This window comes from Crocuta crocuta, unplaced genomic scaffold (assembly GCF_008692635.1).
Source record: "Crocuta crocuta isolate KB4526 unplaced genomic scaffold, BGI_CrCroc_1.0 scaffold77, whole genome shotgun sequence".
Lineage (NCBI taxonomy): Eukaryota > Metazoa > Chordata > Mammalia > Carnivora > Hyaenidae > Crocuta > Crocuta crocuta.
The window spans coordinates 2,190,846-2,215,831 of NW_027532172.1; the positions used below are offsets into that span (position 1 = coordinate 2,190,846).

General features: G+C 58.1%; 2 protein-coding genes across 2 annotated transcripts in view; both read right to left on the reverse strand.

Annotated features, from left to right (window-relative positions):
- Positions 1 to 253: 253 nt before the first annotated feature.
- Positions 254 to 16,231, reverse strand: CERS1 (ceramide synthase 1). Its single transcript, XM_077777260.1, has 7 exons — positions 16,183 to 16,231; positions 15,910 to 16,069; positions 9,505 to 9,685; positions 7,929 to 8,090; positions 7,546 to 7,693; positions 7,228 to 7,337; positions 254 to 342 (listed from the first exon to the last, which is right to left on the reverse strand). Exons 2-7 carry the CDS (start codon positions 16,022 to 16,024, stop codon positions 300 to 302), a joined length of 759 nt encoding a protein of 252 aa, XP_077633386.1. The 5' UTR covers positions 16,025 to 16,069; positions 16,183 to 16,231; the 3' UTR covers positions 254 to 299.
- A 4,790-nt stretch (positions 16,232 to 21,021) lies between these two features.
- The window catches only part of COPE (coat protein complex I subunit epsilon), a 15,138-nt gene continuing 11,173 nt past the window's right edge, over positions 21,022 to 24,986 (reverse strand). Inside the window, exons 7-10 of the mRNA XM_077777109.1 lie at positions 24,406 to 24,561; positions 22,379 to 22,447; positions 21,369 to 21,443; positions 21,022 to 21,233 (exon numbers count right to left, since the gene is read on the reverse strand). Of these exons, the coding sequence (XP_077633235.1) occupies positions 21,186 to 21,233; positions 21,369 to 21,443; positions 22,379 to 22,447; positions 24,406 to 24,561 (348 nt within the window). The 3' untranslated portion in view covers positions 21,022 to 21,185. The remainder of the gene's footprint in view (positions 21,234 to 21,368; positions 21,444 to 22,378; positions 22,448 to 24,405; positions 24,562 to 24,986) is intronic.

Genomic DNA, 24,986 nt, shown 5'->3' on the forward strand with positions numbered 1-24,986 from the left:
GCAGCCTGGGGGCGGGGCCGAGGTCTCCGGAGGGGCCAGGACAGAGGTCTGGGGCTGGGCGGGGTCAGGGTCCTGGGGGACGTGGCCGCGGTTCTGAAGCCCGACTAGGGTAGACCCCAGGGGCGGGGTCTCGGGGGTGCCGGCGAGGGGTCCAGGGGGAGGTGACCGGCAATGGCCAGGGCCTCAGTGGGGTGGAGCTGGACGGAGCCAGAGTCCCGGGGCAGGGGCGTGGTCGGTCCCTGGGAGGGGCGTGGTCGGACGGGGCTGGGTCCTAAGGGGTGTGAAGGTGGTAAAGGAGTTCAGAAGCGCTTGTCTCTCACCAGGCCATTCCTCAGCGGCTTCCTGGAGGCCAGAACCGGGCCGCGGTTAGTCCGGGGCTCCATGCCCTGCATACTGCCCTGTCCCGACTGCCTTGCCCTCCACTTCCCTTTTTCCTGCCTGGCGGGGGCGCACCTGGGTCCTTCCTCCCTTCTCAAAGGGCCATAAGGCTTTGCCTTTCACTAGTGGGTATAGCGCCCCTGCCCCCCCCACCCCCCCCTTAANGCGCTGGAAAGTAAGAGCACTCGCCTGACTTCCCCCCACCACTCGGTTCTGGATAAGCCCTTGCACTTTATATTTCTCCCCTTCCAGGGAGGCAAAACTGGCCAGAGCTCCCTGCCACTCCACCCAGCGAGGGCTCCTCCCTGGCTCCGGTGGCCCTGGCTGGCTCACAGCCCAACAAGGGAAGTCTTCACAACCCCTGTGAGTCTCCATCCACGGCCCTCTGTCTACATCTGCCACAGTCCCTACTTTACTTCCATGTTCTTAGAACAAGTTATGCAGTATCTTAAAACTCTCGTTAATATGCTAAGTGTTCCAGGTTAAGAGTCCAGAGAAAGGCCCCTGATTTCTAAATAACATATAGTTTGCATATTTCGAACGGTCTACAGAGATGTCTTCTGCACTTCAATTTTCCAAAAACGCGACACTGAAATCGCTCCCGTGTGCACCACCGCTCTCTGTAAATTCCATCTCCCCCGCCTGTATTAGTGGCAGGTCTCTGGGGTTCCGACTGGGAGGGGACCTGCGTGCTGGGGGCCTGCCCATGACCACCTTACCAGATTCAACAAGGGCTTCTGCCCCTGCTCCCTGGTGCCTCTGTCAGTGCCTGCTGGTGCTGAAACAGCATCTTATGCGGCTTAATGGTCATGGTCCTGGCTATGCCTGTTCCCACTTAGGGCAGCCCTTCGTGCCTCTGCACATGGTCTGTCCGTCTCTGCAGACGTGGATTCCACCTTCTAGGTTACATACAGATGTATTAAATTCCCCGAGCTGGTAATATATTCTCACAATCTAGACATCAGGAAGAGTGGAAAACTCAGTGTGCCCGAGCCGCTCCTGGGACTCGGCCCTGGGGTCTTGCTTCGGTGTGCTATTTCACACAAATCTTGCTGGTGTCTCACACAGATACTAGCATACAGGGGCATTACACTACCATCCCCTGCATCTCTCTGCTTTGCAGAGCAATCTAGCTCGGAGACCCTTTCGTGAAAGGATCCACTTCACTGGAGATGGATGACTTCAGCCACTTCAGTCCATTCTTCCCTTGGGCCAGACACACTGGACTCCCTTCCTGGGAGCATGCATCCCATCCTCTACCCCCTTTCCCATGGCTTGCACTCTCTCTCTCTCTCTCTCTCTCTCTCTCTCTCTCTCTCTCTCGCTCGCTCGCTCTCTGCCACCAGCAGGAGCCATTGATCCATGAAGTTATAGATGAGCCCTATGCGGGCCTCCCGTCGGCCCTTGCTCTTCTGGCTTTGCCTCTTGGCTCCCTCAACAGAGCAGAGGTGGGGTTCCCAGCTTCTGGACTGTTCTAATAGTTCAATTGCTAGACGACACAATCTCCCTTTTGGGTCTGGTTTCATTTCACAGCTTCTACTTCAGTCTCGGTATCTGATCCGTGGGGGGTTTGCCCTCAGGCTGATTCGAGATCCCACGAAGGTTTGCTCTCTTCTCCAGATGGTTACCAAGTGTTCTGACAGCTCTTGCCTCCCAGTGATCTTTAGGCCTGGAGTCTATTCTATTTATGGACTCAGCTCTGTTCTGCCCTGTTTTAGTTTCCATATATTAAGTTTAATTCCTTCAAGGATCGGTACCCTGCCACGTGACTTTTTATAAGAACTTTCCCGATGATGCTGGTCTATTTTTCTGTACTAGCTTCCAAGCACCCCTTCCCCCATCAAAACCAGTGTCAGTATTTGGGGGGGGGGCGTGTGGCTTCTCTATGATGTCGGATTTATGCTTTTCAGTCTCACTGCACCACCATGAGGAAAAAAGAATCAGAACAAGGGCGGAAGCTGGAGGGAGATGAGTGAGGGCAAGCAGCGTCTCTGGTGGATTCTAGATGTTTCCTCAGAGGTAAGAAGGAGTAGTAGTGAGGGAACTCCCTAGGGCTTGCCAAGGTTTTCACCGAGTTTCCATCAACTGCAATGGAAAAAAAATGTTCCGGAGACATGTTCGGGGTGGGGATGGGGGCTGGTTCCGGATATTTTCAAAGATACTAGGAATGTCAAGCAGACCTGGAGACAGAGATCGGTGCACAGAGGAACACCGTGAGCTGGGAGAGAAACTTGTAAGTTGGGGTGAATTGAATGAAAGAGGCTTGGGAGGGGAAGGCTGGCAGGGAAATGGTGGGTACCGTGGGGCGGGTGGGCAGACGGGGTGAGGGCCCTTGATGGCTGCTGACCCCGGCAGAGCCTGAGGCAATGATGGAGGCTTCAGACGGAGGGGCTGGGTCGTGACCAGGGCACGGGGCTGGGGGGCTGACGGTGATGTAAGTGCCAGATGACCAGGGGCTCTGGGAGGGAGAAGGGGTGAGAAGAGAGAGAAGCAGCAGGAATGAGGCCGAGCACAGTGAGGAAGGGGCGGCGCTACCTCACTGGCACGTTTTGTTTTTGCAGTTCCTGAATTAAAAGTGGTTTGTGTTGTCATTTCCTTGCTGTTCTCAAACCTCCCTGAATTTTCATCTATGCGGCCTGCACGATGCTGGTTCTGAGTGCTGGAGATTTCCCCCGTGGCGGAGTTTGCTCAGTGGTGAGCAAGGTCCTGTGCTTAAAAAGAGCATCTGTTCACCCAGTTTCTGGGCTGCTTGACTGTGAGCCCGGACTACCTCCCTTAATCCCCTCATACAGAGATTCTGGGTTGCACATTGTGGAACGTTCCAGATCAAGAACTCCACCTGAATTTCTTGTCCCATCCTTTTACTTGCAACTTTCACATACCCTGGACTTGAAGTCTTTTAACCAGTATAGGAGTAGATATTAAAAAAAAAAAAAATGTTGCAACCATTACAATTATTTCATGTATGCTTTTTTGGGTGCATAATATTTGGGATTCTACCCTCTTATTTTGCATTACCTATCCTGCTTTTTCTAACCTTCCTCTTTTGCATTTATTTTGTGGTACCTGTTTTTTTTTCTGGGTTCCCCTCTATGCCCCAACAGCATTAACAGAAGTACTTACTATAGACTAACAGTAACCCCCACCCTCCTGTCAAGTGTAGAGGCCCCAACCCCATTTTGATATTTACTACGTCAGGTCTTTCTTTAAATTTTAAATCTCAAATTAGGCATTTAAAAGTTTTCACCCAGGTATGTGTCATTTCATCTGCTGATCTACCTCTTGGAATAGCATTCCTGTTTTCTGAAGAACACCCATGGAGATCTGTGGATGGTACATTTTCATAGGTTTCATTCTTGTAGGCGTCCTGTCTCTGGAGTAATTGTTTTTATTTAAAGATTTTATTTATTTTTTAAGGTAAACTCTGTATTCAATGTGGGACTCGAACTCACAACCCTGAGATCAAGAGTCTCGTGCCCGGCTGGCTGAGCCAGCCAGGTGTTCTTGCACAAACGCTGTCAAAACTGTGTATGAAGGGGGGCGCCTGGGGGCTCAATTAAGAGTTAAGCGCCCAACTCTTGATGTCAGTTCATGTCATCACCTCACGGTTCATGGGATCGAGCCCCATGTTGGGCTCTGCGCTGACAGGGAGGAGCCTGCTTGGGATGCTCCCTCTCCCACTGCCGCTCCCCCACTCATGGGCATGCGTGCTCACTCTCTCTTTCAAAAAAAAAAATTGTGCAGGAAATTCCCAGTTGCTAATTACTTCTTTTCTAGCACCTGACATGCTAATTTCCTCCGCGGCCATCCAGCGTCCCTTGCCGCTGTTAGTGTCACGGTTCATTGGCCACCTTTTCTGTGGCTGTTTTGTATTTTTCACGGTGATGTGCGTGGGGCATGGGTGTCTTTTTATTCTTTCTCTTTATGATTCACGTCTTTACATCCGGAAAATGCTCCACGTTGCATCTTCTCATACGGTCTCTGTTCTCCTATGAGAACTCAGCTAGACCAGGTGATTCTCAGAATTCTAGTTGTCATATTTTCCAACTGTTTTTGCTGTCTTCTGGGCCATTTCTTTGCAGCTTTCAAGCGACTGATCCTCTCTTCAGCTGTATCTAATTGCATGAGTCTTAACATCCACAGAGGTTGAGCAGTGGTCCCCAAAAAGGTATGAGGTCCACATCCTAATCTCTGGCACCTGTGGATGTGACTTTATTTGGAAAAGAAGGTCTCTGCAAATGGAAGTGAAGGGATCTGGGATGACCTCATCCTGGCTTTAGGGTGGGCCCTAAATCTCAGGACAAGTGTCCTTATAAGACAGAAGAGCCAGAGAGGACAAGGTCATGTGAAGATAGAATATGGAGACTGGGCTGATACAGAGAAACACCTGGAGCCCCCAGAAGCTGGAAGAGACAAGGAAGGATCCTCTGCTGGACACTTCAGAGGGAGCACGGCCCTGCTGAGTCTTAGACTTCTGGTCTCCAGAACTGCGAGGGATAAATTTCTGTTGTTTTAAAGCTCCCCCACTACGTGCGGTACTTCGATACGACAGCCCTGGCAATGTCACAGGACATCCAGTCTCATTTTTGACGGTCTTTCATGCCTTTTGTGTTTTTTTAAATAAGATTTTTATTTTAGGACAATCGTAGAACTGGCGGAGGTGTCGCGGAGACAGTACAGGGAGCTCTGGCGGAGCCCTCCCCCAGCCTCCCTGAATGTTACCATCTTACACGTCCACGGCGTATTTGTCACAGCTGGGAAACCAAGGCTGGGGCAGTGCTGTGAACTTAGTGTAGACCTTATTTGGATTTTGCCAGTTTTTCCAGAGGTGTCCTTTTCCTGGTCCATGATCCCATACATTCAGTCACCATGTCTTCTTAGTCTCCTCCGATCTGGGACAGTTCCTCAGCCTCCCTGTTTTCCATGACCTGAGCTGATGGTTTGGAGGTGTCCTGACCACTTTTCTATAGCACGTTCCACATGCTCCTTGCTTTTCATCCCATCTCGTTTGATACCCAACTGCGCTAACTCTAGCCAACCTCGGGGAATTTCGTTCTGCTGGTGATGCCTGTGGGTCGATCGCATGCCCTGCCACTTCCATGCGGGGTCTGTACTTTCATCCTACTGGAAATGCTGGCCAGATGCCAGCTCCCCAACCCGCATTCTGGCTGGGCGTTCTCGGGGCAGACAGACGAGGGAGCAGCACTGAACGGGGCTGGGTGGTCCGGCCTGCTCTTTGCCTTGGGCTCTGCATTACGAGGGCATCTCCACCAGGGGTTCATTACTTTCCAGCAGGAAGAACCTTCAGATTTTTAGTTTTGGCCAAGCAGATGCTCCCCTCGCCCACCCCCGGAGTTCTCTTTAGCCGTTGCTTTTTCTGGAAGCCTCTGAGGGTCTGGCAGACCTTTCAGTGAGACCTCACTGATGTCTTCATGGAATTCCCAACTCATGTTCTCTGGACATTGGACGGTCTGACATCCCCCAAACTAGACTCCTAATCTCCCCTCTGCCAGTGTGCACAGCCCTGCCCCACCTTCCATCTCGGTAAATGGTGGCTGGAGCCAGAAATCTTGGATTGTCTTTGTTTCTTTTTATTTGTTTCACCTAAAACAGCAACGGTCGGGATGTGACCACACTCCTCCTCCTGGCTATGGCCCCTGTGCCCACGTGCCCCGATGACAGTGACGGCCCCGTGGTGATCTGTCACCTTGGCCAGCATGCCCACACGGGCCAGCTGGGGAGACCGCACCTGCCGCCCAGCCTCCCCTGTCCGGTCCCTCCCTGCCCTGGGGGCCGGCATTTTAGCCTCCGCGCCGCCCGCCCCCCCTTGTGGTCTCATACCTGAGGGTGCAAAGTGCCTTTATCTCTGTGAGCGGCCGTCGAGCCGCCCTCTGACCCAGCTCTCCGCGCTGGTCGGGCTCCCGTCCCCTGCCCCCTTCCCACGTGTTCCAAGGAGACTTTTTTAAGCCTCAGCCTCTCTCATCCTCCTCACTGCCCGTCGGACCGACCTCATCGGGCCTGAGCGCACCGCTTCCCTGAAACCGCCTTTCCCAGGCTGTTCCCTGATGGCTCCAGAAGCCAAACCACAGGGGCCACTGGCCCGGTGCCTTGTGAGTCGTCAGGGGCCTCCTCCCGCGCTGCCGCTGCGGCGCTGCTCGTGTTGTCTCTGGGGCGCTGTGCACCCCAGACCCCGCGGCTCGCCCACGCCTGCCTCCATGCGCTCCCGGGGCCCCTCCAGGCTGGCGGCTTTGAATACCATCTGGCTCACAACACGGGCTGGTGGGTCCTGGGGGTCCTACCTCCATGACGCTTGATGAGGCCCCCTTTTTCCTCCTCCCCTCGGACGCCCACGTGGGCCAGACTGGGTCTGAGCCCCCAGTCGTACCGCCTGCTTGGCTGACCACTGGGCTGCCCTGCTGGACCTCAAGGCCAGGAAGAGTCAACGAGGACAGAGCAGGGGCTCTCTGGGCCCCCACGGCACCCCTCACCCCCACTCCTGCTGCCACCTGCTGAGAGGGGACTCTCTGGCCGGGCCACTGGACGAGCGCCTCGGCTTGGCCTCACCGCTCCTACCACCCAGATCCTGATTCCTGCCCGTCACCCATCTGCCCCACCCCCACACCTCTCTACCCACTTCCTGTCTGTCCTTCCAGCACCTGGCTCTGCGGCTACATCTTCCATGCCTTTATTACAGTCTCTTTTGGATGCAGGCTCCGGGGGACAGCGTCCGTGGCCGGGCGACATCATCCGCTGCCTTGTCTCCGGAGCCAGCCCAGAGAGTGTGTGGCCGGACAGACGGACAGACGTGGCTAAAGGAATGAACCGGGGCGGCGGCCCCTCCGCACTCACTCAGCTTTGCTGGGCTTGGGGCCCTGGGCCTCTGCCGCGTCGTATTCCCGAACGTCCTTCAGTTCGCGTACCTGGCCCGTCAGCACCTTGGCAGCGAAGGCCACGATGTACTGTGGGAGGGGAGGCACCGGTGAGGAAACGCCGCCGTCCTGACCCCGCCGCCCTCGGAGGGGCCGTGCGCTCCTGCCACCAGCCCCCCCCCCGCCCTGGGTGCACCCAGGGGGCGCCTGTGCCCGGACTGCCGCGTGGGGACGGGGACCGGGACAGGACCGCGGCTGAGGGACAGCGGGCGGGCCGGGAGCCGGGGCTCCGACTCACCAGGAACCAGTAGAGGTTCATAAGGGTGAGCAACAGAAGGAGCGCATTGAAGAAGAAGTAGAAGGGGATGTCGGGCACCGCGCGCAGGCTGCAGTGGCACGTGGCGTACAGGACCTTGAGCGGGAACCAGTAGAGGCGGAACCAGAACCTGCGCAGGAGCGNCCAGGTCTCCTCGCCCCCCTGCCCATCTGGTCTCCTTCCTGCCCAGCTCTGATTCTGCCCTGCTTCCGTCCCCCTCAGGCTCTCCTGTCCTGGGTGCCCTGCCTGCCCCACCAACCTCACCTCCTGGTGTGGCCTCACCCCTTCCCACAAAAGCCCCACCTCCTCCCCTGCCTGGCCCCGCCCCTTACCACAGCTCCCGCCTCCTTCCCCGCCCCCCTCACCAGCTGAGGCAGAAGCTGAGGCAGCCCAGGTCGGAGGCCAGCGCGTGGAGCCTGTGGTGGGCGCCTCCGCGAGACTTGAAGTAGACATTGAGCTTGGTAAATTCCAGCTGCACGTCGCTGACGTCATGCAGGAAGAGCACGAGGATGCCCACATTGTGGTACCTGGGGAGGGAGGCGGGATGGGAGAGGTCGCTGCAGCAAGGCTGCACCCCAGGCTTCCCGTGGGCCCCTTCAGAGCTGGCCCCCCTGGCCCCCGTGACCTGCCCCTTCCTGCCGCTGGCCAGGTCAGTGGCAGCACCCAAGCTGGACCTGCCCCCACTGGCACCCTCCCTGGAAGTTCTTTGCCCCTCCCCAGCTCTGGGACCCCTGACCCTCAGTGACCTGGACCATTTTGTAACCAGATCCCCCACAAGTTTGTCCCTCACCTTGCACATCACTGCCACGCTAACACTCCTAGGTCTGTTTAACCTGAACATTGCTGCAAGCTGCAGACTTGCCCAGGAAAGCCCAAGTCCCCACTAGGCTCTAAAGCCTGAAGGCGGTCCCTCTATCCCTCCCCAGCATTCCAACTTATAGCTGTTTGGGCCACTGGGCCTGAATTCAGCCTGGCGTGGCTGGGCTCTCTCACTCTGCCTTCTTGACAGCTCATGTGCCACGGGCCCTTTGCACATGCTGTCCCCATCACCTAACATGTTCCTCCCCAGTATTCGTGGAGTCTTCCTTCACCTCCTTTCAGTCTCGGCCCACCTGTCGCCCAGACACCCATCCGCACCTCACCACCCCGGCGGCCCTGATCTCCGGACTTGATTTTTCTTCACAGGTATTGCTTTCAAACAAACTCTTAATTCTTTTCCCATTTGTTTGTTTGGGTTGTATCATCTGATTCTACTCTAGAGCAGTGCTAGCTAATAGAATTTCCTAGAATGGTGGAAATGTGCTAAATCTGCTTTGTCTAATATGAGAGCCATCAGCCACATGTGACCATTGAGCAGGGGAAATGTGGCTGCTGTGGCTGAAGAAGAGAATATACAACTTTGTTTCAGTGTAGTTAAAGTTGCAACAGGCCCCTGCGGCCGTGTAGCTAGATCGCCTAGTCCAGTAGGAACAGAACGTGAACCGCTTGTTATTTGAGATTCTCTATCAGCCACATTAAAAAAAGAAAAAACCACCACACACCAGTAAAGAAAAGATCTGGATTTCACACATACGCATGTCGAGGTGCCGACTGGCTACATGTGAAGTGCTCCGCAGGTGCTGGCCGCGGTGGGCTCTAGAATGCCAGAGCTGGCCTGCCCTGTTCCCAGCTGCACCTGCGCGTGGCAGGCGGTCCAGTAAACACTTGCTCTGTGACCTGGCCGAGGCCGCCATGGGGTTGGAAGGGGACAGATGGGGAGTTGAGCAGAGTGGGGGGCTCTCTGCACCTGACAGACCCCCGTCCCTCTGGAATCTCTCTCCGGAGCCCACCCCCACAGACGCTCCCCGCAGCCCGCTTCCCCTGATGCATTAGCCTGTGCCCATGGCAGCTCCTCTCTGCGCTCATGCTCTGCCCCCTGCCTCCTGCTGCCCCTGGACTCACCGGAAGGCATAGGAGGAGACGATGAGGACCAGGGTGACCACGTGGTGGACGAGCATGACCACTGAGTCCTTGCGCCAGGCGTCCATGTACAGCGTGGCATAGATGGAATGGCCGTAAAAACTTCCCTGCAGCAGGTAGGCGGCTGCGATGTCCCGTGGGACCGGCATGCCCGACGTCCAGTCTGGGGACAGCAGGACTGTGTTGGCAGGGACCCCCAAGGCCCCCAGGACCATGAAAGCTGGGATGCATCTTCCACAAGCCCGGGCCTGCCCCCCATTCCCGCAGGTGTTCTGCTAGCTGGTTTTTTGTCTTCATTCGCCACCCGTTATTTTTTTTTTAATTAAAAAAAAATTATTTTTAAGGTTTTATTTCTTTCTGAGAGAGAGAGAGAGAGAGACAGCGTGAGCAGGGGAGGGTCAGAGAGAGAAGGAGACACAGAATCTGAAACAGGCTCCAGGCTCTGAGCTGTCAGCACAGAGCCCGACGTGGGGCTCGAACCCACGAACCGTGAGATCATGACCTGAGCTAAGTCAGACACTTAACCAACTGAGCCACCCAAGTGCCCCGCCACCCGTTATTTTTTATGAACAGCTGTTAGTTTTTGGAACAGCTCTCGATTTATAGAAGAAGGTGCTCCTACCCCTGAAATCTGTCCCTTGCAGGATTTCCAACTCTGGCCTGGCCCCCTTCCTGTCTTCCCTAAATCATCAGGCTCTCCCGAGCCAGCCCCGATGCCCTGTCCCAGGCTCTCCAATCCCAGCCAGTCCCCAGCTCGATGGAGGCTGCCACCCGCCTCACCAGGCTATGGGCGGAGCAGCTGAGGCAGAAGTCAGACCAGCCAGCGCCACGGGGTAGGCACTGCCCCACCATGTGGGCTGTGGCTCCCCTTCACCGGCTCCTGCAGCCACCCCACTCCTCCTGGCACTTGTGCTCCATATTCAGGCTTCAGGCCCCCGGTGACAGCGACCCCAGCTCTCCTGTCACCTCTGCTTCCTCACCGAGAGGGCTCTGCCTGCGCTGACCTGGACTTCTCTGGACCGTGCCTTGTTCTCTGGCCACCCTCCCCAAAATGGCCTCCTTGGGCCCCACCCAGGGCCTCCTGGCCCCCAGCCTCAGAGACCTGGAACCAGACCCACATGTTCCCCGGAAGCCCGGCTGTCCCCTAAAAGTCCCCAGTGCCCTCGCCTCAGTTCTTCATCTGTGCTTTGACCTCTTACGCACCCGGGATCTACCTGGACCCTCACCCAGGGGCCCCTTCCGTCCATGCCTCTGCTCACTTCCGCTGCCCTCGCCACCCTGACCCTGGACCAGATGCTGCTGCCTCCCACCCAGCTCCGCCCCAGCCCCTCCTGACCTTCTAGGGCCTGTTCCCAACCGTCCACTCCCCGCGGTGGCCTCAATGGCTGTGATCCAGCAAGTCCACTCCTGGTAGGTGCTCAAGGGAACCAAAACCAGGCCCCCTTGTACACACACAGCACTGTTCACAGTCCCCAAAAGGTGGAAGCAACCCACGTGTCCATCAGCTAGTGAGCGGGCGAGCAAAACGTGGTCAGGCCACACGATGGAACAGTACTCAGCCATAGGAAGGAGCGATGCACTGGCACACACGGCAGCGTGGATGAACCTCAAAACCAAGAGGCTGAGTGACAGAAGCCAGACACAAATGGGCACACAGTGCATAATCCCACATGTGTGAAACGTCCAGAACGGGAGAGTCCATACTGACAGAAAGCAGATTAGGGGATGTCAGGGGGAGGAGGTGATGCTCATGGGAACAGGTCTCCTTTTGGGGTGATGGAAAAATGGTCTGGAACCAGACAGAGGTGATGGTGGCACAAGACTGTGAGTGCACTAAATGCCTCTGAACTGTTCGTTTTAAAATGGTGAATTTGGGGGCATCTGGGTGGCTCAGTTGGTTAGGAGTCCGCTTCGGCTCAGGTCATGATCCCATGGCTTGTGAGTTCGAGCCCCGTGTCGGGCTCTGTGCTGACAGCTGAGAGCTTGGAGCCTGCTTGAGATTCTGTGTCCCTCTCTCTCTCTGCCCCTCCCCTGCTCACACTCTGTCTCTCTCTAAGAATTAATTTAAAAAATAAAATGGTGAATTTGTAAATGTTATTTATTTTTTTAATGTTTATTTATTTTTGAGAGTGAGAGAGAGAACATGCATGCACACGCAAGCAGGGGAGAGGCAGGGAGAGGGGGGCAGAGGATCCGAAGCAGGCTCAGTACTGACAGCACAGCGCTGTCACGACACCCACGAACTGTGAGATCATGACCTGCGCTGAAGTCAGAAGCTTACCTAACTGAGCCACCCAGGTGTCCCCAAATGGTGGATTTTTTAAAACTATGATAAAACACATGCAGCATAAGTGTTGCCAGCTGAGGCATTTTTAAGTTCGGGAGCATTAGTACGTTCACACTGCTGTGTGTGAGCTCCTTTCATGTGGTAAAACTGAACCCGTGTCCCCACTAAACACCCGCTCCCCATCCCTTCCCCCAGCCCTGGCGCCCACGGGTCCGCTTCTGGTCTCTGAATCTGGCCACTCCAGGGACCCCGTATAAGCGGACTCATGCATTACTTGTGACTGGTGAATTGTGGTTGATTTTATGTCATGTATATTTTACCTAATAACAAAAAATTGCAGCCACCATCCCACTGCTTTGCCAGGTCCAGGGCCTCCCCAAAGCTTGACAGCAAAACCCGCACTTGCAGCAGGGCCCTCCCTCCGAGCTCTGTCCTCACCACGTGGGAATGCTGCAGTCAGTGGAGGGTNCACAGCCACCGGGTGCTTCTGTCCCTCTTTAGGAGGAAGGGAGGTCAGGGCGTCTGGGTGGCTCAGTCAGTTAAGCACCTGACTCTTGATTTCAGTTCACGTCATGATCTCAAGGTTCGTGAGATCGAGCCCACACCGGGCTTTGTGCTTGACAGCATGGAGCCTGCTTGGGATTCTCTCTNCTGTTCACAGTCCCCAAAAGGTGGAAGCAACCCACGTGTCCATCAGCTAGTGAGCGGGCGAGCAAAACGTGGTCAGGCCACACGATGGAACAGTACTCAGCCATAGGAAGGAGCGATGCACTGGCACACACGGCAGCGTGGATGAACCTCAAAACCAAGAGGCTGAGTGACAGAAGCCAGACACAAATGGGCACACAGTGCATAATCCCACATGTGTGAAACGTCCAGAACGGGAGAGTCCATACTGACAGAAAGCAGATTAGGGGATGTCAGGGGGAGGAGGTGATGCTCATGGGAACAGGTCTCCTTTTGGGGTGATGGAAAAATGGTCTGGAACCAGACAGAGGTGATGGTGGCACAAGACTGTGAGTGCACTAAATGCCTCTGAACTGTTCGTTTTAAAATGGTGAATTTGGGGGCATCTGGGTGGCTCAGTTGGTTAGGAGTCCGCTTCGGCTCAGGTCATGATCCCATGGCTTGTGAGTTCGAGCCCCGTGTCGGGCTCTGTGCTGACAGCTGAGAGCTTGGAGCCTGCTTGAGATTCTGTGTCCCTCTCTCTCTCTGCCCCTCCCCTGCTCACACTCTGTCTCTCTCTAAGAATTAATTTAAAAAATAAAATGGTGAATTTGTAAATGTTATTTATTTTTTTAATGTTTATTTATTTTTGAGAGTGAGAGAGAGAACATGCATGCACACGCAAGCAGGGGAGAGGCAGGGAGAGGGGGGCAGAGGATCCGAAGCAGGCTCAGTACTGACAGCACAGCGCTGTCACGACACCCACGAACTGTGAGATCATGACCTGCGCTGAAGTCAGAAGCTTACCTAACTGAGCCACCCAGGTGTCCCCAAATGGTGGATTTTTTAAAACTATGATAAAACACATGCAGCATAAGTGTTGCCAGCTGAGGCATTTTTAAGTTCGGGAGCATTAGTACGTTCACACTGCTGTGTGTGAGCTCCTTTCATGTGGTAAAACTGAACCCGTGTCCCCACTAAACACCCGCTCCCCATCCCTTCCCCCAGCCCTGGCGCCCACGGGTCCGCTTCTGGTCTCTGAATCTGGCCACTCCAGGGACCCCGTATAAGCGGACTCATGCATTACTTGTGACTGGTGAATTGTGGTTGATTTTATGTCATGTATATTTTACCTAATAACAAAAAATTGCAGCCACCATCCCACTGCTTTGCCAGGTCCAGGGCCTCCCCAAAGCTTGACAGCAAAACCCGCACTTGCAGCAGGGCCCTCCCTCCGAGCTCTGTCCTCACCACGTGGGAATGCTGCAGTCAGTGGAGGGTNAGGGCCCCCCCCCCCCCCCCAGGGCTCACACAGCCACCGGGTGCTTCTGTCCCTCTTTAGGAGGAAGGGAGGTCAGGGCGTCTGGGTGGCTCAGTCAGTTAAGCACCTGACTCTTGATTTCAGTTCAGGTCATGATCTCAAGGTTCGTGAGATCGAGCCCACACCGGGCTTTGTGCTTGACAGCATGGAGCCTGCTTGGGATTCTCTCTCCTTCTCTCTCTCTCTGCCCCTAACCCCTGCTCATGCTCTCCTTCTCTGTCTCTCAAAATAAATAAACACTTAAAAAAAGAAGAAGAAGGAAGGTGGAGGCACCCATCACACTGGCAGGACTTTTACCCTGGGTGAGCGTCCCCCTCCGGCCTCCAGCCCCCGATCTGAGGCAGGGCAGGGAGAGGGGGGCACACATACGACTCCTCATCCAGACTCTGTCTGCACCTCTGCACCCTTGGGGGCCGGGCTCCGTTCACGGACCGCCAGCCTGCCCTCCACACTCACATCCACTGGCTGCTCTGGGCCCTCTGTGTCACCCCCACCACATCGCCCGTTTTGGCCCCTGGGACCAGCGCCTGGGTGTCCCAAACCCAGCTCCTGCTCTCCCTGAATCGCTCCCACCCCCCACATCCAGCCCCCGGAATCNCTTGGCAAAGTCCTACCAGTTCCGCGTTCAAAACGTTTCTCGAGCCAGCCAGTTCTCTCTCACTCTGGGCAGAGCCCCTTTGTACCCTGGCTCCTGCCCTCATTCCCCTGATCATTTGAGCCTGTCAACAACCCCCTCTGCTCCCTAAGAAACACCCCGTCTTAGGGGGCTCCTTGCTGCCTCTGATCTGCCGGGAGTGTGCCCCTCCCACGGCGGCCGGTGCATTTCTGATCTGCTCTAGGCACCTCCAGGTCCCCATTCAAAAGTCCTTTCTCCGAAAAACAAAACAAAACAAAACAAAAAGTCCTTTCTGGTGGGGCCGTCTTCAGCACTGTAGAAATCCTCCCTCCCCTCTTCCCCCTCAAGTTTTCTTATCCGGCTGTTCACAGATTTCGCATTTCACTCGCAATTTCATTGAGCTCTCGTGCTCACAGCCATGTCAGCACAGTGCCTGGTCCACAGCAGGCGCCCACTAAATGCACATGCAAATAAGCAGTTAACCTGCAAGCAGGTGATCACAGCGTAACTTATAAGAAAAAGCCAGAGGCAACTCCATGCCTGAAACAGACAGTTCCACTGTGGCTCATTCACATAACGGAAAACTAGATGACAGCTAAACCCTGCCATCCAGGGATTTATGAGAATGGCCATGCGGGTGACAGGGCCCCACCAAGACAGGCAGGTGCCCAGCAAACTCAGTGCTTGTCACCAGGACACCGAAACACAGCAGCTCTGTGCCCAGCCCTCTGATGGAAGCCGGGGCTTGGTGCCTCCAGGAGCCTTCTGAAACTGTTTATGTCACATGGCAGGACACATGCCCATGTGTGTCCCTGGCACACAGCCTGGGTGGTCAGCACAGGAACAGAGAGACCCTGACACCCCCATCACAGATCAGGTTTTCTGTAACAGCCTGCCTACTGGCAATAAAGGACACTGCAGTCACCTTCCTGCCTATTCCACCAAGCTCAGGCCTTGACAACCCTCGTATCTAATCCAATCAATGGATGCAGCCATTTCTCACTGTCTTTATCTCTTTGGCAAGCAGGTCGAAGCCACATTAAGTCCCTCACCTCCCCACTGTGTCACTTTCTTCCTTTTCCAAGACTCTCCTGCCTCCACATCGCAGCCAGAAGCTTTTTATGATTCACAAACCCATCTCATTTAGGATGAAACTCAGACTCCTCCTATGCTCCTCTCGTCCTCATGCACCAAGAGCATGCATGCCCCAGGACCTTTGCACATGCTATTCCAGGCATCTGGAATGCCCACCTGGGCCCACGCAAGGGGTCACCTCATTCATGGCACCTCCCTGAGCCCTAATAGGACCAGTTTCTAAAGACATTTTCCTGTCTCCAAAGCCCTTTGATCACCCTTGTCTTGAGGCTACCTTGGGCCTTGTCTGGGGGCAGACATCTAGCACAAGACATGTGATGAGTGTCCGGCTCCCCTATGTACCCTTCCCCATGTGCCGAGCAGAACCCTCCCCCACCCTGCTCTGTCTGGCAAGGCCCCTACCGTAGAACACAGAGGGTGGGTCGTGAAAGAAGGGGTAGTCGGTGCCGAAGAGCAGGTAGGCGCTGTAGCTCCAGGCGCCCAGGTAGAAGAGAAACTTCCAGGCACTCTCAGGCATCTTGGCGGCATCTCTAGGCTGGAGGCGACAGCGCTTGGCCAGGGGCTACAGGTGAGAAGGTGGGTGGCCATCAGCGCTGGGGGCCCAGGGCCAGGAAGCCCAGGCTCAGGGGTTCTCCAGGCTGCGCGGGGTTGGGGAGGGCTGGGCCCGGTACCCACAGCCGCCTGGAGCGTAACCAGAGCCCACGTGCACCAGCCAAGGGCTAAACTTAGTGCTCAGCTGTCCAGTGCAGGGTGGGGATGGGGGTGAGGAAAGACCTAAGAGAAAGCCCTGATGGCAAGGAGGGGGACATGTGAGTGTAAGGTAAGGGAGACCAGTGGGGTCAACCCAGGGGAGTTGGGGGTCACAGAGGACGCTGGGGATAGAACAGGGAGGAGGCGGATAAAGAGAAGATACGGAGTGGGCTGTGGGGATAAACCTGTGGAGAGAGCCTGGAGGTGAGTATAGGGGGCTCTGGGAGAACAGAGAGCCCCTACGGGAGGTATCTCGGGGCCAGAATTTGGGGGCAGACTAGAGAGAAACAGGGGCTGGGGAAGATGGGGTGGGTAGGTGGGGGGAGAGCATGAGAATGTGGGGGGACAAAGGAGGGGAGAATGGGGCAGAGGGAGAACGGGGAGGGCAGGGAAAGGATGTTCAGTGAGATGGTAGACATGAGCTGAGCCACAGGGACCACAAGGCAACACCAGGGAGGACTCGAAGGAACAGGGATCACGCAATGGTGAGGCACGGAGGAATGGGGGGGGGGGCACAGCTCCCCGGGAGTCCAGGAGCCTGGGCCTCAAGCTCCCTGTGGGCGGGGCTCCAGAGCTGCTGGGTCAAGCCCACCCCCTTCCCTCCAGGAGAGGCTTGAGGGGGCCAGAGCACCAACAGTTGCCATGGAGACAGCCAGAGCCAGTTCCAGTAACCCCTGGCAACCAGGCGGCTGCCAAGAAGATGAGCTTTGGAGGAAAGGGCAGCCCCTCCACCCATTTCTTGGGAAGGGCGAGCCTGGAATCGCTCTCGTCCCACCCGCCACCCGGGCTGACCCAAGCTCCGGGGATTCCAAAAGGGAGGGTGTACACGATCTTGCCACCAGGCCCCTCTGCCAGCCTCCTCCTCAGGGAGGGCGCCTGCTCCACACTGGTTGTCCCAGAGCAACCACATCCCCCGCCTGGGCTCTGACCCTCAACCTCCTGGATCTCCCGCTTCCCAGCTGGAAACTGGGAAAGTAGGGGGAGCAACAAAGCCAGATACGGACCAAGGCCGACCTGTGGAGGGACACTTGTGCCTGCTTCCCCCTCCCTGGAGCAGGGGGTCTGCTTCCAGACTCTTTCCCATGTGGGGGATACGGGGATGGTGGTGGGGACAGTGGCAGCCAAACAACACCCTATCCTTGACTTAACAAGAGCCAGTCTCTTCCCAGCCAGCAGAGAAAGGCCCCTTTGTTGGCGCCGAGCACTCTGTCCCTGCACCCCCTGCCACCTCCAGCCAGATTGGGGCGGGGTGACCCCAGCGGAGTCGCAGCCAAGCTAGGGGCCTAAACGCCTTCCCACCAGCTCTCCTAGCAGCGACCCCTCCCTAAGGATGGGAGGGAGGCCAGGCGCCAATGTCACCCACAGGGTCACTCTCCAACTGGGGTGGTAGCCTTCCCAGACTCGGTAGAAACTGGGCAATTCCCCCCCTTGGAGGCAGCCCAGTCCAGCCCTGGAGACCCAGGCCGCGCCACCAGCCAAGACTGCGACCACCAGCGTGGTCCGGGAGCCCAGGCCTTTGCCTCCCCAGGTCGGAGGGTGGCGCTGACTCCAGACATGCGCGAGGCAGCGACCGGGAAGCTCTGGCCTCTTCCCGGTAGCAGCGGACAAGCCGGCTCCGCCGCCGCAAGGACCTCGGGCCCCGCTCGCTCAGGTTCCCAGCGCTCCCCGCATGTCCCCAAGACGCAAGGCGCAGGCGGCTTGTGAGCACCAAGCCCACCCCGCCCGCGTCCTCCGTTCCTTCATCCCCGGTTCGGTCCTGCCTAAAACGGCGTGCGGCGGCCACTGCCCGGGGACCCCTTGCCGCTCACTGAAGGGTCTAACTCGGCCCTGGTTCCCCCACATCTCGAACACCCCATCCGTGTGGGGGCCCCCACGTCCCGGGGTTCCTCCAGCTCGGCCACACCCCCGCATCCACCCCACCCCCACCCCTCTCAGCCCTGAAGGGGACAGCTCCTCCAGCCNGAGGGCTTGGGCTTCCTTGCGGCGTCAGAGACCCTGAGGGCGCAAGGGTGCTCGGTCTCCCGGAGGCGGCGTATCAGACCCCGCGTTGACGCGATGCGTCCTTGGAGACGGGCCCGCGCTCCTGCCCATTTTCCAGTGGAGGAAAGCGAGGCGTGGAGCAGCAGGGGACGAAGCCTGACTGGCACCTGCCAGGCCTGGACCCGGTCCCCGCTCCGTGGTACCTGTGCCCACCCTGGGCTCCCCCACACCACCACTCAGTGTCCAAGATGTGGGGCACGGTGACCACCCGCCCTTCGCCCATAATTCTCCTTCCAGGGCCCTCCAGCAGGCTTCTCCCGTCCGGTCCCTCCCTCAGACTTGACCATTCCTGGCCTCAGGGCCACCTGCTGCTATCCATGACCCTGAGGACAGGCCTGCAGGGGAGGCAGAGGGAGTGGGCACTCACGTGCTGGGACTCGGAGGCTGGATCAAGACCACTGGTTCCACTGGGAACACCCCTGGTGATGCTCCATTGATCAGAAGCCCCCAATGGCCATGACCAAGAACACCGGTCACCTGTTGGCGATTTCACCTTCCCTGACACTGACAGCCCTCCAGAACTCCCACATTCTTGTGTTTCTCTTTACCTCCCACGGTGGACCTCTTCCCAGAGCCTTTAAGATGGAGAGCGCAAGGATCAGTGTGGGCCCGCAGAGGCCTGACCTGACCTTGGGGTGCATGGGTGAAAATAGGGAGGAGGGCTAAAGAGGCCCACATCTCTCCTCCTCAACCTTCGTCCAGCTGGGCAACACATTCAGGTGGCCCTACCTCTGAAAGTACGAATTTGGCCACCTCTCTGCACATGCACAGCCTCCTGTGGCCCTGCGCCCCCCTAGTAGCTCCTATTTGGTATCCTGGCTTCCTCCTTATCCCACACAGAGGCCAGGAGCCGCCCACCGGCTGTCCTTCTTCTGCTCACAGCCCTCCATGGCCTCCATCATGCAGGTAAAAGGCCAACTCCTCACTGGGACTCACAACTTACACTCATGCTCTCCTCTCCATCTTGCTCCCCATTTGCTACTCTGGCCACCTCACTGTTCCTCTAGGACCCCCTGCACACTCCTGCCTCAGGGCCTTTGCACTGGCTGTTCCCTCTGCCTAGAATGCTATTCCCCCAGGTGCTAGCAGGGACCCTCCCTTTCTTCAGACTTTACCTACAAATGTCACCTGCTCAGTGCACCCCTGACTTTCCCATCAGTCTTCTTGGCAGGCTGCTTCACTGTGCCTGCTACTCGTTATTCCTGACCATGCACTCTGTGTGGGCAGGGGTCCATCCAGCCCATCAGACCAGGAAGAGACAGGCCCAGCCTGTGGGAGGTGTGAGGCCTGCCTGGCCTGGTCAAGCATGAAGGCCCAGCTGGAGGCCAGAGACATGATCAACGCTGTGGCTCAGCTAACAGCAGAGGAGGACCCAGGGATGCTCAGACAACTAGCCTGTCCCCAGAGGCCTCCGTAGGCTGTGCTGCAGCCCTGGACGTCCCAACTCCCCCGCCCTCCCACCCCGCACTATCTGGTCACCATGGCAGCCATCAGTAATGGGAGAGCGCCCCCGCTCACCAGCCCAGTCCCAGATGTGTAGAGTTTCATCTTGGCGGGACCAGCTGGAAGGCCACCAGCGGGTGGGTGCAGGGCAGAAGTGAAAAGTGGCTCCTGGCGCTGGCAGCTGAGACTGACAAGGGGCTGCTAAGGGTCCCCTTCCCTGTTCCACCTGAGGGCAGGCCTCTTCTCTCCCGGGGAGCTCATTCCCAGGCCATCTCTCCCCACCCCTGACAGCCACCTCTGCCCAGGGAGACTCCTTTCACCTCCCTCCCCTGCTGAGCTCCTCACCAGGCAGGGAGGGGACAAGGGGGGGCCCTGATGCTGGGGTTCCCAAGCTCTATGTCCCATGCTGGCAACCAAGCACCACGGCTGAGGTGGATGAGGCCAGACTCTGGCAACCCAGGTACCTTACCTTCTTCCTGGAGAGGCCCAGACACTGGCCTAGGGACAAAGGGCACAGAGCCCCGTCCAGCTCACAGAGCCCAGTGCGGCCTCCAGGACTTTGCACGGACTGATCACGTGGCCTTGAATGAATGCTGGTCCCCCCGGAACCTGGCCTGGCAGCTCCTTCCAGCTGTTCGGGTGGATACAGCTCAATGGTGACCTCATCTAAGAGGCCCAGCCAACACCCCTCCCCTGCGTGCCTGCCTCCCCCTCTCTGGATAAGGGATGCCAGCTAACACCCTGACTTTCTCGTACGGAAGGTTGCTCCCCATCAATTTCTCTCTCCAGGTGGAGAGCTTAGTGCCTCAGTCACTGTGCACTCCCACACCCGCAGCCCCAACAGCAGTGGCTCTCAGTCCTGGCTGGACTCCCCCCAGGGCAGCAGATGGTCCGGTGGGCTTGTGGGGGGGTGGCATGTGCTCCCTGCACACACCCTCCCCATGTGGCGGAACCAAGGCCTGGACTCTCCCTACCTCCCTCACCACCTACAGACCACCCTGGGATACCGGTTTTGAGTCCTGATGCCCCTCGTAATGGCTGTGACCACCCTGTACCTCAGTTTCCCTAGATGCCAACGGAGCTTGGGAGACACGGCTGTGCCACCTGTAGGGTGGCTGTTCAAGGGGCAGGGGTCCATGCACCTGCTGCTCAGACCCTGGTCTCCAGGGCTCCCCTCCCGGGAGTAGCCTTGGGTGACAGTGCCCAGGACCGTCCCTTTTGTCCCATTCCCACCGGTCCCTCCCAAAGTGGCCAAAACAAACATAGATGGTGGGGGGAGGATACCTGTGGTGGAGACATTTATTGACAAAACGGGGCCGGGCTAGGCTCGCGCCTCCGCCTCTGGCCAGAACAAGCGAGAGGGCACGAGGAAGGGTGCCCAGCAGTGCGGGCAGAACACCTGGCCTCACGGGGCAACGGCCCGGGAACCGCATCTGGGGCCAGCCTCAGGCGCTGGGAGCGTACTGCAGCACCAGCCGGTCAAAGTCATTCTCCTTCGGCGTGGATTGTGGACGACGGGCACAGAGAGAGAAGCAGAGAGAACGTGAGTCGGGACTCCAGTCACAGGCCCTCCCTGGCCCAGCTCCGGGGGTCTGGGGGTCTGTTACCCGGCGCCAGCACGGGCTCACCTTGGCCTGGTACTCCTTGATGAAAGGGTGGGACCTGTGTGCGTCCTTCAGCTGGGACAGGTAGCGGTTTGTCACCTGCAGGAGAGGCAAGGCCAGGCTGGATGATTAGGGCCTCCCCGTCAGGTGGCTCTCACACGCAGGGCAAGGGAGGGGGGACCTCCCAGCTGATGCCAAGCAAGAACCCTGGTCTCCCATCGCCTCTGTCACCCCACCCTGAAATCAGGCTGACGACAGAGGACCCTCAGGGGCAGAGCGGAGTTGGGGGGGACCGCCTGGAACGGCACCTGGCACAGAGCCCACGCTTAGCACACGGCTGGAGGATGTGCCACAGGGTTCAGGGGTAGGGCACTGGGAGGGACCCGGGACCCAGGCCCCCAGAAGAGGGCGGAGGGCCGGGAGCAGAAGGCAGGTCAGGCGGGACAGGGTTAGGAGGGGAGGCGGGTTTGTTCCCGGCACGCTGTGCAGAGAAACCCCAGCAGGCAGAGCCTCGCCCCCAGCCTCACCCCACCTTGCCAGGCCTAGCCCTGACTGCGTGGGGCGGGGGCGTCTGTCTTCCTGAGAGTAGGGGTCCACGCTGGGGTGAGTGGGACAGTCGTCCTGTCTGTGCTGCACTGCCCTACCTGGGGGCCCCTCCACAAGGGACGGGTGACTGAAAGGAAGCCCTGGGTGGGCCCATCAGTCCTCCCGCCCTCCCTGCCCTCAGACAAGGTGGGCTCACAGGGACTGCTCCCCTGGGCGCCTTTTCTCTGTTTGTTTGCCCACCCCCCACCCAGAGGTGGCACGGGTGGGGGTCCCGGCTCGGCTCACCCTCTGAGCCACAGCCTGCTGGTCTATAGGGTCCATGGGAGCAGCGGTCCTATGGCCTTGGCCAGGGTACGGCCTCAGGCTGATGGCAGGTGCACCCCCTCCAAAGGAATGGGTTCTGCCCGAGATCCACATCACAGGACCCCGCCCACCTCAGGGTCACACCATGGGGGCCAGAAAACCTCCCCCGCACCAGGAGGCCCTACCTCAGGGGGCTTGCCCAGGTGCTGTGACAGGACGATGAGGTTGATCAGGGTCTCCGGGTGGCCACTGTCCTGGAAACATGGGGGACACCAGGCGAGCAGGGTCAGCTCCCCAAGGCCTCCAGCTCGGCCCCAACTCAGGCAGAAGAATGCCTCCCACTGTCCCAGGGCAAAGACACGACCCACACAAGGTCACAGCCTTATAGGTGGGGCAGGCGGGGGCTGCAGGACCCAAAGTGCGCCCACCGGCCAACCTGCAAGGCAGTGACCTCGGGGCGCTCCCTTCCGCCTAGGAGGCAGCGTGGTGGCAAGGGAGCCCCAGCCCCTCCCTGCCTCCCGGAAACAGCGGCTTCCCTTCTGCGCCTGCTGTCTCACCTGCACACCAGGATGGGACCGAGTGCTGGCGCTTGTGGCAGGGGTGTGTCAATCTCAAAGTGACAGAGCCCAGGCCAAGGCAGCCTCCACACCCGCACAGCCAAGCTGTCCCCCTTGCTGTAAAAATGAGGTCTGAGGCCTGGGGCAGACCCCACCCACGCCTCCTGCTCTCCAGGGGCCTTGGCAAGAAGCTGCCGGGAAAATTACCAGTTCATCCAAGCGGCTGACCTCACCCCGCCCGCCCACGCTGGGCTCCAAGGCAGAGAGAACCCTGGGAACTGGCCCAGGACCACCTTGGCCAGGAACCCCAGACGGAGCCCCTGGTGGCTCTGAGGCAGGGGCGCCACAGGGAGCCCTGCTGGGCACACGCAGCAGAGACACAGCAACCCAGACGTGCAGGGCCGTGGGCTCGAGGACCCCAGCCTCCCGGGCTCCACTCTGTGCCCACCCTTCTTTGGGGAGACTCCACTCCCCCACTCCTTAGTCGCCTCACTGCTCTAATGGGGAGCTCACAGGAGCGCCATCCCCAAAAGAAGAGGGAAAGTGGTCAGAAGCACGGGGTGGCCCACAGGCACTGCGATGAGCGATGCCACGGAGGGTCAGGCCATCCGGGGGTCAGGGCCTCGGGGCAGCAAGCCAGCCCAGTGGTATCTCAGAGAACGAGGACACACAGGTGTCATTTGACTGGGGACCCTGCTGCTCTCTCCTTCCGGGGCAGAGACGCCGCACCAGGCCAGGCATTCCTGACCAGCCCCCCCTGCACACAGCAAGCCAGCTAGTCAGACCCTGACAAGGATGCGTGGGGGCCGGTGTGGACACAGGGCGGTGGGCAGGGCCGGGCAGCTCCATGTGTGTGGCCTGAGGAGCACCTGCCGGCCCGTCTCTGATCTGCACACAGCCTTCTGAAGGTAACGTGACTCCTCCCAGAGATAAAGGGGAGAAGGCTGCCTACCGGCGTCCATTTCTCACTATATCGAGAAACGTTTTCCAGAGGCGCCTGGGTGGCTCAGTCATCAGGTTGAGCCTCTGACTTTGGCACAGGTCATGATCTCACGGTTCGTGAGTTCAAGCCTCGCGTCAGACCCTGTGCTGACAGCTCCTGTGTTCCCGTCTCTCTGCTCACACTCTGTCTCTCTCTCTCTCAAAAATAAACATTAAAATTTTTTAATTAAAAAAAAAAAAGTTTTCCAAAATGGAAAAGACTTTGATGTTTCTTCTAATTATGAAAACAGCACATAAGCCCTCCCATGCTGGCCGGGAGAAGACAGCTGGGCTTCCCTGAGAGAACACTGCTCTTGGCCCCTCCTCCAGACAAGGACAGGCCGGGCAACGACCCCCGGGTCTGTGGCACCTCTTCCAAGTGCAGGATCAGGCAACCAATCACATCAAGGCCCCAGGCCAGGGAGTCAAGGGGACAGAGAGAACGTTTGCTCCGCTCAAGCCAGCGGAAGCCCAAACTGATGGGATCCCTCGCATTTCCGAGAGAAAAAAGAATCAACGTTTTCATTTGCAATCCCAATTTGTAGCTGATCTGGCGTTAAGACACAATGCCACATGAACGTGGCACAGGCCCGCGGTAGGTCCCGCAAGCCCGAGCCCGCGCCGTGCGCGCTGCCGGGAGCTGGGAGCCGGGGCGCGGGCCGGGCCGGGTGTACCTTGTCCAGGGCCTCCTGCAGCACGCCCTCGGCGGCCTCCCAGCGGCCCTGGGCCATGTGGCAGGCCGCCTGCCCGTTGAGCAGCAGCAGGGTGGATGAGCACTTGTCAGCCATCTCCTGGAAGATGTAGTAGGCGTCCTGCAGCTTCTCGCCACCCTGCAGGGACAGGTCCCACACCCCTGGCTCGTCACCCTGCTTCCCGGCCCTGCCGCTGCCCGCTCCCTCCCAGAGCAGGGATGCCAGCACGTCGCCGAGGTGACCCCGGTGCGGGCAGCCCCTGGCTGTCACCCGCAGTCCCGACTCCACCCACTCAGGTTCTGTCTGCCTATGAAAGACGCAGCATCACTTAAGTGGGGGAGCCTGAGACCGAGATGTGCTTGTGGAGAAACCACCACGCTGGCAGAAAGAGCGGGCAGGTTCTCCCTACTGCACTGGACAGATGTTGCAAAGCGGCGTGGGTGAGGCCTCGGTCCCCCGAGGGCAGTGCAGGCACACAAGGACGGGGAGCACATTTGAAGAAGCTCATGCAAAAAAACTGCTCAGAGAAAGGAAGCCCGGGGCCAAAAGGCAGAAAAGAGGCC